Genomic DNA, 15,570 nt, shown 5'->3' on the forward strand with positions numbered 1-15,570 from the left:
GAATGCATATCATAGAATAACTAAATATATGGGTGATTAATAAAGAGGTGGGGATTATTAACCCCTTAAATTTACAGGTTTAGTGAATGCATATTATAGAATAACTAAATATATGGGTGATTAATAAAGAGGTGGGGATTATTAACCCCTTAAATTTACAGGTTTAGTGAATGCATATTATAGAATAACTAAATATATGGGTGATTAATAAAGAGGTGGGGATTATTAACCCCTTAAATTTACAGGTTTAGTGAATGCATATCATAGAATAACTAAATATATGGGTGATTAATAAAGAGGTGGGGATTATTAACCCCTTAAATTTACAGGTTTAGTGAATGCATATTATAGAATAACTAAATATATGGGTGATTAATAAAGAGGTGGGGATTATTAACCCCTTAAATTTACAGGTTTAGTGAATGCATATTATAGAATAACTAAATATATGGGTGATTAATAAAGAGGTGGGGATTAATAACCCCTTAAATTTACAGGTTTAGTGAATGCATATTATAGAATAACTAAATATATGGGTGATTAATAAAGAGGTGGGGATTATTAACCCCTTAAATTTACAGGTTTAGTGAATGCATATTATAGAATAACTAAATATATGGGTGATTAATAAAGAGGTGGGGATTATTAACCCCTTAAATTTACAGGTTTAGTGAATGCATATATAGAATAACTAAATATATGGGTGATTAATAAAGAGGTGGGGATTATTAACCCCTTAAATTTACAGGTTTAGTGAATGCATATTATAGAATAACTAAATATATGGGTGATTAATAAAGAGGTGGGGATTATTAACCCCTTAAATTTACAGGTTTAGTGAATGCATATTATAGAATAACTAAATATATGGGTGATTAATAAAGAGGTGGGGATTATTAACCCCTTAAATTTACAGGTTTAGTGAATGCATATTATAGAATAACTAAATATATGGGTGATTAATAAAGAGGTGGGGATTATTAACCCCTTAAATTTACAGGTTTAGTGAATGCATATTATAGAATAACTAAATATATGGGTGATTAATAAAGAGGTGGGGATTATTAACCCCTTAAATTTACAGGTTTAGTGAATGCATATTATAGAATAACTAAATATATGGGTGATTAATAAAGAGGTGGGGATTATTAACCCCTTAAATTTACAGGTTTAGTGAATGCATATTATAGAATAACTAAATATATGGGTGATTAATAAAGAGGTGGGGATTAATAACCCCTTAAATTTACAGGTTTAGTGAATGCATATTATAGAATAACTAAATATATGGGTGATTAATAAAGAGGTGGGGATTAATAACCCCTTAAATTTACAGGTTTAGTGAATGCATATTATAGAATAACTAAATATATGGGTGATTAATAAAGAGGTGGGGATTATTAACCCCTTAAATTTACAGGTTTAATCTATCCATCCATTTTCTGAACCCGCTTGTCCATGAAGGGATACGCCGGGGGGGGGGGGGGGGGGGGGCAGCTCTTAGACATGCTGACATTGTGGGGAACGTTAATCTGGGAAGGGGAGGCCTTGGACTAAAAACTAGCCGCCCAGCCTGGAGAACTGCTACTGCTCCAGCACAGAGGAAGATGGTGGTGGATGAGGTGCAACGTCAGAAGGAATCTGCAAGGTGGGCCAAGGCAGTCACCCTTGGCAAATGGGGACGGTGGACACGGTGGGAAGGTGTCGAAAGGAGGGGGTTGTGCTGGAGGGATGTATGGGCCATGGAAGCTAGGAATTTGAGCTTTTCCATCCACATATGATGTCCTACCAACACTATCTAATCTCCACCAGTGGTTTGGTGAAGATCGTGGGTGCATCCTGTGCTCCAAGCCAGCCTCCCTCCGGCACATACTGACTGGCTGTAAAACCAGCCTTACCCAAGGACGATACACTTGGCGGCACAACCAAGTTTTGAAATGCCTTGCTGCTGCACTGAAGGAAAAGCGATCCAGCATCAATGCCCTTTCAGTACCTAACATCTCAACACCACCATGGGCAACTGCCTTCGTCCGTGAAGGCACAGTAGCCACTAAGAGCAGCTCTAAATCATCAGAGAGAAGCCAGCTGTGCCTAGCACGTGACTGGAAGATGCTGTCAGACATTGGCCAACAACTGGTGTTTCCCTCAGATATAGCTACCACCACCGTTAGGCCTGACCTGGTTCCATGGTCCTCCTCCATAAAGAAGGTTTACATAATCGAACTCACCGTACCCTGGGAGGATTCCAAGGAGGAGGCCTATGAGCGAAAGCATCTGCGGTATGCTGACCTAGCCGCCGAAGCAAAACATCGTGGCTGGAATGCGGCGGTTCGCCCAGTGGAGGTCGGGTGCAGAGGGTTTGTGGGAACATCTACCACAAAATTATTAAGGGACCTAGGAATCATGGGCCAGAAACAGTGCAGAGCCATCAAAGCTACATCAGAGGCTGCAGAAAGAAGCAGCCAGTGGCTCTGGCTGAAGAGGAATGACCCCATTTAGGCCCCCAAGTTGTGTGCCAGGCTGTACACTTTCATGGCTAATTGGACTTGGGACACAAGCTGAGGTCTGACCAACCTACAGCTGGCCGCCTCTGAGGAGGGTGTGTAGCGCTAATGGCCGAAACACCCCATGATCCAGAGGAACACTACCGAGGATGCGTCCCAGAAATTTTTTCCTGCAATTCTACCATCCACCATTAAGTAGACCAAGCACTTGTATGTTCTTGCACAAGGAAATACGATCTGATCCTGTGTTTTCTGGAATCTTACACCTATTATTTAGCACTTATAAAAATAAAGTGTCATAAAAGGTGATTGGTGTCAAAACATATTTGATTCGGGTTTGTTAAATAATGAATGCACTTCTTCCACACAAAAAAACTGCTCTATGTCATTTTATCTTATTTACAGATTGTTGTTACTATAGTAACATTGGCTCCATTAGGCTTTGCTTTGAATCAGCTTAAATTCGTTTTTACCTTGACAAACGGTGTGATTGCAGCATAATTCAAGAGCCAAGATACTTTGTTAATCAACCCACTAAAAAGCAAATATTTCCTGTGAATTAACACCCTTTTAACAATTTAATTATCAAGTATGTCGTGCTAATTTTTATGCGGCTCAAGGGCGAAACGTGCCTTTCTTGGATGGAATCAAATTCCTAAAAATAAGCAAATGCACACAAACAAAGCAGAGCTGCCTCTGGTGAAGCATAACTCCGAGACCATCAAAATATGGCTCCTCCTGGGTGAAATTATGTTAAGATGAAGACAAATGGAGACATCAAGCACTGAATGAAGTCCGTTTAATTATTATTACTATGCAGGAATAATCGTTTTGGTTTTTGTTAACTCTTAAAATGACTTATCAGTTTACAACATATAATGAGGACATACATATAAAGCAGCACGTGTTTCAGTAGTCAGATCTTACATTTTTGAATTATTGTCAGCTGTCATTATTTATTATATTCAATAAACACAATAACTTTCCAATCTTTTTTCTCCTTTTAATTCAAGGAATAAATGGGTGTGATAGCTTTTAATTTAAAGTGAAGAAATATGTTGCCATGTGTGCATCATAAGTGAGCTTAACACAGCAGGATTTGGAGTCTTATTTCCTAATTTTCAAACATCTCGCCTCAGATTGGATAACAGCAATGCAACTCTACGGCTGTTTGCTCTGTGACACGGATGTTTTATCTCCACAAATAACTCAAGCCGGGAGTGGTTCTGCTGTGTGGTGGAGTGGCTAATGCTAACGGTTAGCTTCTACCAGCCGAGATGTTCTCTGCTGTATCCTGGACGCTAATGGCGTGTTTGATTTTCCTCAGATGTCTACCCAGAACTGGGAATGACTTCACACTCGATTTAACCGCATTCTGGTTACCTTCGTTGGAGAAGTCAGGATTTCAATGTGGCGACCCCTCTGAAAACTGTTTAGTCAGCTATCTGCAAAAACAAATGACTACTTAACACATATGCTGCTCATCTGCAGCTTAGAGTTGCAAGCGCTACATGTAACATTGATTTTAAAGGCACTTTTATAAGTGTGTCCTGTTAAATTAACACATTTCAACTGAAACTTGTTGATACGGAGAGCTGCCATACTGGATGTTGTGGTCAGGATTTTAAAATTTTTCCAACTGTCTGAATGGGAGGTCCAAATTTGGGGGGCTCTTTAGTTGATTTTTCCCACTCGGAAGTCACAGTTTCTGAGTTTCCAACGACAAAAAGCTGTCCCCACCCTGGGTTAAGACGGGCGAGCCTATGAATGTTTTAGTGACAGTGTGATGTAAATCTGTCAGGCTTTTCAAATCCTAGCTAATGCAGGAGACAGGTGTAGACCATCTTCATGTTTAGCCTGCATGAAAAACTCAAGTGACAAAATTATATTCAGAAATAATCATTAAACTTTTTTTTTTCAGTGTTTCACACCTTTAAACCAGTGTCACCACCTACCATGTGTCATTTTGTAGATTTCAGAAGGAAAACACAAACCTGCACACAGATGATGCTCAAAATATGCAAGCAGGTTGATGAATAATGATTGTAGGAACCACCTGAAGAAGATAAACAGTCTCAGAATGAGGCCAGCTGTGTCAAACGTAGTCATGCTCTACCAGATATTAGACATCAAGAGTCTCTTGCTGACAGCAACCTGCCTGACTCCAAACTGTTATCCAGTCACCTTATTATACTGAATAAATCCTCCACGTCAAGCACCGGTCATGGATTTAATTCTAGATATGTGCAGCTCTAATGCCCCAATGTTGGTTCAAACAGCAGCAACAATACATTTCATTTATTCATCAAAATTTTATTTCTAAGAAAAAAAGGATCAACTTTACAGATCTACTAAAAATCCTGTATTAGCTCTTGCTGCAGCAGCATCACAGCAGTATAAAGGCTTTTCTACTTTTAGACAGCCATCATTTATTTTTCTCCTGCAAATTATTAAGCAGACAAGCTCAAGAGAGGAGGGAGGGAGTATCTCTTGACCACGCATGCTTTGAATAAATTGCCCTGCGCACCATGAGGCAATATTCCAAGGCAGAGTAATACAACTGTGGAAATAGTTTATTTTTTCATCCATCCTCCTGTCGCCATTCATCCACACTGCTGCCAGCAAATACAATGACACTGTTTCTGAGACGGCAGGGGAATTCTCAACTCAATAACACCCCCACACAAGCCATCCCACCCCCATTAAAAAATCCCTGCCAAGACTGAGGACAGGCCACCAGAGTTCACACAGCAAAGGAACAAAACAAAGTGTTATTTTAAGGACGCTGGTGAGATGAATATTAATGACTTTATTCCAACATGTCGCCAACAGTTTTCATCTAATTTTGCCGATTTCTAAACATGCACAAACTCTGGTACATTTATATATTTAAACAAAAACATCAGACGTCTTCAAAGAAAGCGTTCAGGTCTTTCGTCATCTCAGCTTCATGCTCGGAGTCTGCTGCCTCCTGAGCTGCCGAGAACCCTCTGCTGGAAGAGTTTTCCTGCGACCTCTGTGAAGCATCCACCTCTCGCTTCAGCTCCTTTCCCCCTCCTCCTCCACCCAGAAGCTTCTGGCTTTCTGAGAAGTACTGGTTGGGGTGACTGAGCGAGAAAGGCGTGTCCTCCACCTGCACAGAGAAATGAGAAAGGTCAAAAGAGGATAATAACGGCGGGTTGTCAGAGAGGTGGCATGTTGATTGACTGATTCGTCGTAATGTCACCTTTCATAAAACCATCATTAAACATCACCCTCATTGCTGACGATGAAAAACGGTTTAGTGATTACTTCAGGCTCAGACTGTCACAGCCGCATTAGAAAGGCTAAGTCATCATATATCTAAAAGCCCAAGAGAGGAAATCATCGCTCAGAAAATAAAAATGGAACTCAGTTATCACCAATAAAAGTGTGTCAGGGTGTCAGCTTAGAGCAGCAATCCAGTTTTCCTACTTTAAGGAATTATGTATGGTCTTTTAGAGATCCATAAAGCCTGAGGGATATTGTGATATGCCATTCACAGCGCTCTATTGGTTTGGTGGGCCAATCACAGCGCTCTATTGGTTTGATGGGCCAATCACAGCACTCTATTAGTTTAGTGGACAAATCACAGCGCTCTATTGGTTTGGTGGACCAATAGGAGCATTCTATCAGTTTGGTGGACCAATGACAGCACTCTATTGGTTTGATGAGCCAATCACAGTGCTCTATTAGTTTGGGGTGGTGCAGTGGCATCAGCTGGCATATGCTGGATGATGCCCGCACTGCCCACTCACCACAGCCATGGAATACACCTCATGATCACACAACACTATATTGGAGCAGGCGGAGGGAGACTAGGGGTCTTAGCCACCTCTGTTGTTGCTTGGCTTCCTGGGGCTGGAGGCTAGGAGGGAGATCTGGCCGTCTGGTTGGGGTCTGGGGTGGTGGGTTGCTGTGCTCAGCGTTGGGCGGGGGAGCCTGCTCATCAGCACCCCAGCAGAAAGGGTCAAACTCTGGTTACCGGTGATGGTTGTACCCAATGTGCAGCAGTACCGGGACCAGAGTGAATAGGGTGTGTATGGGGAGCATGAGTGGGTGTCCGGCGTGCATTTTTGTAAGTCTTGGGTTGTATGTGCATGTGTGAGCATGAGGGAGGGAGCGTGTGACTGTGTTTGTGTATGACTGTATATGTCAGGTGGGGCCTTTGGGTCCTCCCCTCTCCTGGAACTTCTCTTGATGATATAGATCTCTGTCCCCCCTCCCCCTGCCACACCTGGTGTGGTGGCTTGTGCCTTGGTCTGCCTGAGTGTTCGTGGCAACCGGGTCTGGGGGTTTAAGATTTTGGCATCTGCCTGTTAGATCCCGGTGGCTGCCTGGTGGGGTCTGGGTCCCTGGGCCTGCTGGGTCCCCGGCGGGGGTGGTCGCCCCTGGGTCCCGGGTCGCTGGGTCCCGGGCTCGGCCGGCTAGGGGGTGGGAGGCTGCGGGCGGGCCTGTGGGCTTGCCGCTGATGTCTCCCGGGACTCTGCCGGCTGCTGGTTGTGGCCCCCCGGGGCGATCCTCTGTGCCTCTCGAGGGGGGCGGGGGCCTTCCTGGTTGCAGTCTCCTTGGGGTTCCTGCGTTCTGGGGCAGCGCCTGGATCTCTGGGACTTGGAGCTCCCCCCGTCTCCTGCGCATCTTTGGGGGGCGGATCTGTGGTCCCTCACACTCTCTGTTGGACGCTCCTATAGATAAACCTTCAATAAACAAGCGCGTGTACACACACAGGTGCTCACATGGTGCTCTCAAAAGTATGGGCTTGGGCACGTTAAACACAGGTCTTAAGACTATGGTGGGCACTTAATGCGTTGTGATTTATTATCGTGATTCTTCAGTTAAGCAATGTTGATTATATATATATATATATTCTTTTCATCAAGTTGACGCAGTGATAGGTTGATCTTGTTGTATTGTTGTTGTGTCCCTTTTTTTTGTGTCCCTTTGTTTTTTTTTGTCTTTTTTTCTGCAGGTCTAGAAGCAGACTCTTGTTCATTATTGTTTATTTTTGTGGAAACCCCCCCCCACCACCTTTTCTTTTCCTTTCTCTTTCACCTCTGTCTCCGTGTCTGGTCGGAATTACAAAGCATTCAACAACAATAACAATAAAGTTTTAAGTATCAGGCATGACATTAAAAGCAAACGCTTTGATGCTCCACCTGAGAATAAATCTGTAAGGCTTGTCACCAGCATTCAGACATCAATTCTGCTTGCTTCACAGCCAGACAGGACACGGTAAAAAAAAAAAAAAAAAAAAAAAAAAAAAAAAAAGGTTGGTGGGCCAATTACAGCACTCTCTTAGTTTGATGGGCGGGATGATGCAACAGAGCGAAACAACTAAGGCAGTGGGAGCTTATTTGAAACAGCTTTAGTATCGACTTTGGACTATTTAGACTTTGGCTTTTCTTTGAGTCAACAGCAAATGGAGGTACTTAAGTCTTTTATTTAGAAAAATGATGTATCTTCATCTTCTCCGACAGTGTATGGTGGATTGCCTCGTTGACTGGCATCCAGAGCGGTGAGTATGTCACATTGTTTGTTGCCCAATAGCGTGCAGAGACAGATGACCGTAGATTCCCCCATGACTGAGCTCTCTCAATGGGTTGTGGCCAGACTCAATTTTCACATATATGGGATGGCTTGCCAGGCTAGTCTTACCCTGTAGGCAATCTGTCAATTATTTTTTGATAATTTTTCTGCCACAAGAGGTGCTCTCTCAGGAAAAAAAAACTCCAGGATTCTGCTTTAAAACATAAAAAAAATTAAGTGCAAAAATGTTTTTTGTGTCACTTTTAAAATTTTTGCACCAGCAGCACAAGAATAAATTATATCAAATCAAATCAACTTTATTTGTATAGCACTTTTCATGCAAAAAATGCAACTCAAAGTGCTTCACAGATTAAAATGACCCCATAGATCCCATATTCCCATCCCAGCCCCCCTCCCCAAGTATAAAACAATTGACAATTACGGTTCCCCTCCCGCACCCAACTTCCACTTCCAAGGTGAACATACAATCACCCAGACACTCGAACACGCACACACACACACGAACAACAGAGTAAACAATAGGCTGACTTCAGATGGGTCAGGTAATGAACGACACATCATCAGTGGAGCCATCTGCCCTAACAGTAACAGATCCACAGCAGCAGCCAAGACACCCGCCCATGACGCCAGGGGGGGAGGGCGGAAACCCCCCCCCCCACTACCCAGGCACTACCCGAGGAGCGCCCCGGCCGCCGCCGCTGACCACCGGCCCCAAGGCAGAGGGCTCCGCAGAGGAAACACTGGAGGATTAAAATATATAACTGTAAAATAACAAAAGCTAATATGGATAGAAAGTAACTGATAAAGTGATTATAAAGATGGTAAAAGAAAACATAATCATGTAATAACACCAAGATGTAAATAAAATAATAAAATTAATTAAAAGAGATAAATAGGTATATATATAAAAAAAACAAATATGACAGGTGATACAGGTAGATAAATAGTAATCAGTTAAAAGCTAAGCTAAAAAGGTGGGTCTTGAGCCTATTCTTAAAAGCCTGGACGTTCCCTTCGGCCCTGAGGTCCTCCGGCAGCCCATTCCAAAGGCGAGGGCCGTAGTACTTGAAGGACGCCTCGCAGTGGGTGTGAGTCTTAACTTTAGGAATAATTAGGAGACGGCTGCCAGAGGAGCGCAGAGACCGCAAGGGTTTATATAGTAAAAGCATTTCTGAAAGATAAGAAGGCCCGAGACCATTAAGACACTTAAAAAAACATTAAAAGAACCTTAAAATCGATCCTAAAACATACGGGGAGCCAGTGCAGTGATTTTAAAACCGGAGTGATGTGCTCCCGCTTCCTAGTCTTCATCAGGACACGTGCTGCTGAGTTTTGTAAAAGTTGTAAACCTGAGATGCTCTTTTTGGGGAGACCAGAAAGCAGCGCATTGCAGTAATCAATTCCATTGGTTATAAAAGCATGCACTAGCGTCTCCGTATTGGCCCGAGAGAGAATGGGGCGGACTCTGGCGATATTCTTAAGATGGTAAAAACCTATTTTTGTGATGTTTTTAATGTGGGGGATAAAAGTCAGCTCAGAGTAAAAAATAACGCCCAGATTCTTCACTTGTAGTGATGGATAAAAAGGCATTGATTGTAGTTTAGGTAAAAGTTTCTCTCTCTGGGCCTCAGGACCGATGACTAAAACTTCAGTTTTGCCTTGGTTTAGCTGGAGAAAGTTTTCAGTCATCCATGATTTAATATCTAAAATGCAGTTAAAAAGTGTTTCCATTGGCTGTGCGTCATCACGGAGATGTACAACTGTGTATCGTTAGCATAACTGTGGAAATTCACCCCATTTCTCCTGATGACGCTGCCCAGAGGGAGCATTTAGAGGTTAAAAAGCACTGGGCCTAGAATTGAACCCTGAGGCACACCGCATGTGATGCTGTATATGAACTAAATAAATAACTCAACACAGTTGGAGGACAATTTTGTGTTAGTGTTTTACCTCTGCATTCTAGTAAAACACAGAGAGAAACGGAAAGATGATTGAATTTTTTAAATGCCATTTATTTTCCTACAAAGAGCTCAAAATTTCGAAATCACCGACCTCCTCAGCTGTTTGGATTAAACACTTAGAAATTCCGTGTCTGTGCAAGTTTTCCTGCAAGGCCACATGGACTCATTTCACAGATGACTGCAGATCCTTTTTTTTAACCGACTGCTTGCAAGGAGCAAATTATTCTACGTGTAACGACTGTAAGTAAACAAATAACCCATAAACTATCTATAACTCTTGATAAGCAGCTGCTGAAGTAGCCTGGGGTTAAAACTGGGCCTGCTCCACACAAAGAAAGAAATAAGGACCGACCTTCGACCAACTCTGTTTATATCAGAATGATCCTAATCGTGCAAGAAGTACAGTGGACCTGGGTTTGTTCCAGAAGAAGGAGCAACATTTAAACTGTAACAAATCTTTGTTCCGTTCAGAGAACTTGGAGGGGTTTTGCTGCCACGGCACACTAGATCAGATTAATCTTCTTTGTTTTACTGTTTTTAATATTTGTTCCACAACCCAGGCCCTGGAGTTTGTTTTTAATAAACCCGTGCATCTTTCAAATCCGTGTATGAATGTGTGCTCACTGTTATTTTTTACAATACAAAACCTATAGGTTATTCATTCGACTGTGTATCTTCTAAAATCAACTCAAAAACAATCACTCGAGCTCAAACGTTGTACCTCACGTTGAGGAAAATGACAAAGTCGAGATAAAAATAAACCATGTTGTTAAAGATCTTCTTCGAGTGTTTCCTTGTAGGGACGCGTCACACTGTCCTGAATGGTCTGCAGGCACACTGTGATATGTTGTGAGTTTAAACACTTGCTAAATTTGGGCGGATGACTCAGACATACAAAGTAAAACATTAAATTATCCAAATATCCAAAACAGGTTGGAAAAACATGGAAAAAGCTCTAAAACCTGAGTGGCTGAGACAGCCGGCTAATGATAGATGCGATGACAGTTCTGGGTCTCCTGAGGTGTAAACTGGGTCTGCGACACACATGCGGCTACATTTAGTACTCCCCCCTCACACACACACCCATCAAAAGAGGTGAGCACTTACATTGTGTGTCAGCTCAAAGTACTTCTGGCACGCCAGCTGGTAGTGCATTCCTTTGACCAGCTCCATAATCTACAACAAAAAGGTGAAAGGTACAAAAGAGAGGTTGCACATTAAACACTGATGCAGTCCATTTATAGAGTCAGCATCTTTCACTGCTGCAGATTAGTCGTTTTAATTAGGTTTTGTTGAAATACAAGCACACTTCATTAATCATACGGACAGCAGAGGCATATTTAAGAAAAACCTTTGTACAAGTAATTAAAACTGATTACATCTGTTGTTAATTTAACGTAGTTAATACGTAAACTCTATATAATCAAGTACAATTATCTCTATTGAGGTGAACAGTTCACATTTTGGCTTACAAATTTCTGTGGATGCTGATCTCCAGGTTGCACAATGTTACATACTCTCAAAATAGTTCAAAATGTAGAATTTTCAGAGCTATTTTGCAGCCAATGAATCCATATCTACAGTAGTTTATTGACGTCAGCGTGAGGAAAAAACAAAGCACCTGTATCTCGTTATAACAAAAGTTTCTTGTTATGAGATATAAATCATTCTCATAATAACAAAAGAAAAGTAGTTTTAACGAGATAGTTTCTCGTAATAATGTGTTTAATATTTCATAACGAGAAAGGTCGTAACAGTAAAATGGCGATTTTATGTTGTGGCGTTGTACTTAGTTATTCCAGGTGTTGATGTTAAACGTAGACGACTTGTAGAAGCAGGGCCACAACAAAAGGGGGAAAACCACAAAACAATGGTGCCTAACTCAACAAATTACCCTTGCTCGACTTCTTGTCAGGAGCAATCGGAACCGTGGAGTTTGATGCGCTCTGTAAGCGTAGTGCATAAAAAATAAATTGGAGCACAAGCATGTGCCCGTTATTAATTTATGTAAATAGTTTTTTCATGTGAAAAAGCAGAAATCTACTTGAGGGTGGTTTTCTTTGTTGTTTTCAAAGTGGAGGACAGCTTGACCAAAGTGTGGACAAATAAGCTCCTCTGGCAACTTTCAGCCAGAAAATGGAAAACTCCCTTTTCTCTGTGTCTCCTAGATGAGAAACATCCCGCGAGATGTCTGCATTTTGCCGTTATGAGCTATCTCTCTTTATTATAACCGTTTTTACAAAACAATGCCATCAATTAGCGCTGCGGCACTCGTTTGCCGTTTCAGCTGATTTTGTTCAAAATGTAAAACTTATTTCCAGTGTTTACTTTTATTTTGAATATATTTGCCAGCCAGAGCTCGGCATCAATCTGCTTAAAGTTCCTCGCACTTACCGCACTATCGCACTAGAGGTGACCGTTCATTTGAAGCTGTAGCTCCTAAGCTCTGGAATAACCTATCCCTCACTCTGCGTCCTATTGATTCTGCTAACAAGTTCAAGAGTGAGCTTAACTCATTTATTTGTTCAGGCATTCGTCTAGTTATTTTAGGGCTGTTGTGTTTTCTGTGTGGTCTTGGCCTTTTATGATATGTATTTTATTTTTTATTTATTTTTAATAATTGGTTTTATTCACAGTTTTTAGTTTCTCATTTTTTTTGTTTAAACTTTTGCAATGTTGTCAAGCACCTTATGGCTTAATTCCTGGCAAAGGTGCTATAGAAATAAAGTTGACATTAACTCCTCACGTCATCATGACACTTCCCTTTGTTGCGCCATGGCGTAATTGCTGTTTATAACACAGACCATTACCGCAATATTACTACCAAGCTAGGTGGAATGAATGCCGCAAAATTCGCGCCACACCATGCCGGCACGGCGCGTTTATAAGGCACACTGTTGCAGTAATATTATGCCGATTTGCCGGTATGGTGCATCTTGTAAAAAGATACATACTATTAGTAGACACTCTCATTAAAGTGAAAATATGCAAATTTTTCATATTTTTAAATCATTGTCTTGAACTAGTATGTCCTAAAAGGACCCTTTACATGGTTAATGACATCTTACTCAGACCACCCCACCCTCTGTGGCCAGAATGCCAGACTGGCAACTCCAGAGTTGGCGGGCTACTCCCTGCTGGTGGGACGAGCTGTGGAACGGAGTGGAGCTAACATGGTGGAGCTGCAGTCTAGCGCGTTTCCTGCATGTTTTAGATCGTGAACATAGCTGATTTGCTTGATTTAGTGATGGATCGCTCCTCTAGAAACTAATGAGAGCTGAGGGGACATTTCAGCAGTTAGATTAAGGTGTTAAAAAGAAACTCACAGTGAGGGGATGAGTTTCTTTTTCGGTTTAAGCACAGTGAATTAATAACGGACACTAGGGGGTGCTGAAAATGAAAACTGCCAAGTATCCCTTTAAATCAAGATATACACCACGTTAAAACAAGAAACTGTCTCGTTATTATGAGATAGTGCTCCTTTATCTCTCCCCACCACCACCACCAATGGTAATAAGCTTCTGTACACATCTACTCTTGTGTGCTTCTGCTAGATTAACTGATGTTGTGGCTGTATATACAGCGTGGATGGCCTGCAGCAAAGCAAACCCAAAGTTTCCCCTCTTCCTGAATCCGCTTCCTTCATAATCCCTTGCATCCCAGCACGGCAGCCTCTGGCGTGACACTGCCACCAGCATGCTGAACTCCACAGCTGGTGATGATGGACAGGTAATGAGCTATGAACAGTCTCTGCCACATATTACAGTTTTCACTTTAGTTTCAACTTCTTCAGTGGAAAACGAAATGCAATTTTGCCATAATGTGCACCAGATTGATGAAGAAATGCTGTTCTGTCATTTATTTTTTGTCTAATCTGGATGATTCCATTGGGATTGGAGAAAGAATTATGACATACTTCTGAAATAAGGAGATTCTGCTTTATCTCATTAATCTTTACAGGTCAGGACTCCCAAAAATACAGAAAACAACTAAAGTAAGTAATGTACAGCTTTTTTTCTACTTCATTAAAAAGAGCTTTGCCCTGTTGAATATACTGTTGTATCATCCCAGCAACACTTTCTGCTATTAAACAATAAATCAATAAAGACTAGATTTTCTTACACCATCCTCATCAACAAAACAGAGATCTCATTGTTCAGAATCAATCCAGTATCCGCCTCCGTTAGGAATAAAGATGTCATCTTGTTTATTGCACACAACAGCTTTTTCAAGCTTTGATGAGCTGACCATTATAGTCAAATAGATGATTACATGCCCAATCAACTGTTTCTATTTTCTATTGAAGTAACAACACTGATATACATAAATGAGAAGAATTCCTCACAATGTGGCCAAAGGCTCAATTCTGAAAAATAAATCAAAGGTGCTTTCTCATTTCAACTAGTGTGAATAATTGAGTTTTTGTTCAAGTTTTGCTTTTCTAGTTAATGATTGTAATTAATATATGATGTTTGCAGCAACCTCACAGCAAATTTCTGTTTATTTTGTTACAGTCTGATAATAAGGCATTGATTAGTTTGGTCTAAACTGTCAAAGTCAATGTTTTAGGTAACGCTTTAAACGGTTAGATGATTACACTAAAACAGAATGGAAGAATTTCTAAATTCCCAATGCCAAAAATACGGAGGAAATCCCCCCAAAACATTGCAATAAGAAATTGCGCTTGTTCTGGTTATTTAATGATTTTTCTTACATAGCACTTAATTAATTACAGCATACTTTCATTGAATAAAACTTCTTAAAAGTTTTAAATGTCCTTGAAGGGCTTTTAATCCTGATCAATGCCATCAATCACTGCTGATGCAATCATGATATGCTGACGTTTTAGCAAAGTCCTGAAAGGGACGATATTATATGGAGACAAGACGACTGAGCCATCGTATTATTCCTGTCACCTTACGCCCTCCCAGAAATTCTCCGGAACTCCTATATTGGAATTCAGCTATAGTTGCAGTTTATTGCAAATTTTTGAGGTCAGAAGAAATAACAATCAAGATTGTGTTGTTGGAAACAGATAATGATGGTCTGCGTGTCACCCACCTGAACGATTCCACTGGGAGACACTTTGAAGACCTGGAGCTTCTGCTTCAGCAGTTCGGGGTCACTGTGACGAAATGGACACCCTACCAACGGGAAAACATTTATTAAAATAACAAAAAAATCCAAATCAGCCTCTTTTGTACATTCGTTCTTGGTGCTTTTCATAACACAGCCAAGTAAAGATTTGTTTTTAACTTTTAAGCTGACAAGTTTTGGCTAACGCTGTAGCCTTCCTCACAGCATACGGCGTTAGCCGAAACTTGTCAACTTAAAATATAAAAACAAACGCTGTGTTTAGAAAAGAACCAAGCAATGGAATCTAAATCAGCTATTAAGACAATATACAGCAAACAAATGTGAGACTTCAGTTCACAGAGCACAAGTAAAGAGCTAAAATGACTTGTGTTGGGATTATTTAGGCCAACTATTCAACTAAAAAGCTTGGATAAAAGAGCTGAACACTGTCCCAAAGCCATCTT

At 41.1% G+C, this 15,570-nt stretch overlaps 1 protein-coding gene across 2 annotated transcripts in view; it reads right to left on the reverse strand.

The window, feature by feature from the left end:
• Nucleotides 1-5,293: 5,293 nt before the first annotated feature.
• Nucleotides 5,294-15,570, reverse strand: part of prim2 (DNA primase subunit 2) — a 55,657-nt gene continuing 45,380 nt past the window's right edge. For both annotated transcript variants that reach the window (XM_015944428.3, XM_015944429.3), the window contains exons 12-14: nucleotides 15,092-15,174; nucleotides 11,138-11,206; nucleotides 5,294-5,637 (exon numbers count right to left, since the gene is read on the reverse strand). In XM_015944428.3, the coding sequence (XP_015799914.3) occupies nucleotides 5,407-5,637; nucleotides 11,138-11,206; nucleotides 15,092-15,174 (383 nt within the window). In that variant the 3' untranslated portion in view covers nucleotides 5,294-5,406. The remainder of the gene's footprint in view (nucleotides 5,638-11,137; nucleotides 11,207-15,091; nucleotides 15,175-15,570) is intronic.

Source organism: Nothobranchius furzeri, chromosome 12 (genome assembly GCF_043380555.1).
Source record: "Nothobranchius furzeri strain GRZ-AD chromosome 12, NfurGRZ-RIMD1, whole genome shotgun sequence".
In the NCBI taxonomy this organism is placed as follows: domain Eukaryota; kingdom Metazoa; phylum Chordata; class Actinopteri; order Cyprinodontiformes; family Nothobranchiidae; genus Nothobranchius; species Nothobranchius furzeri.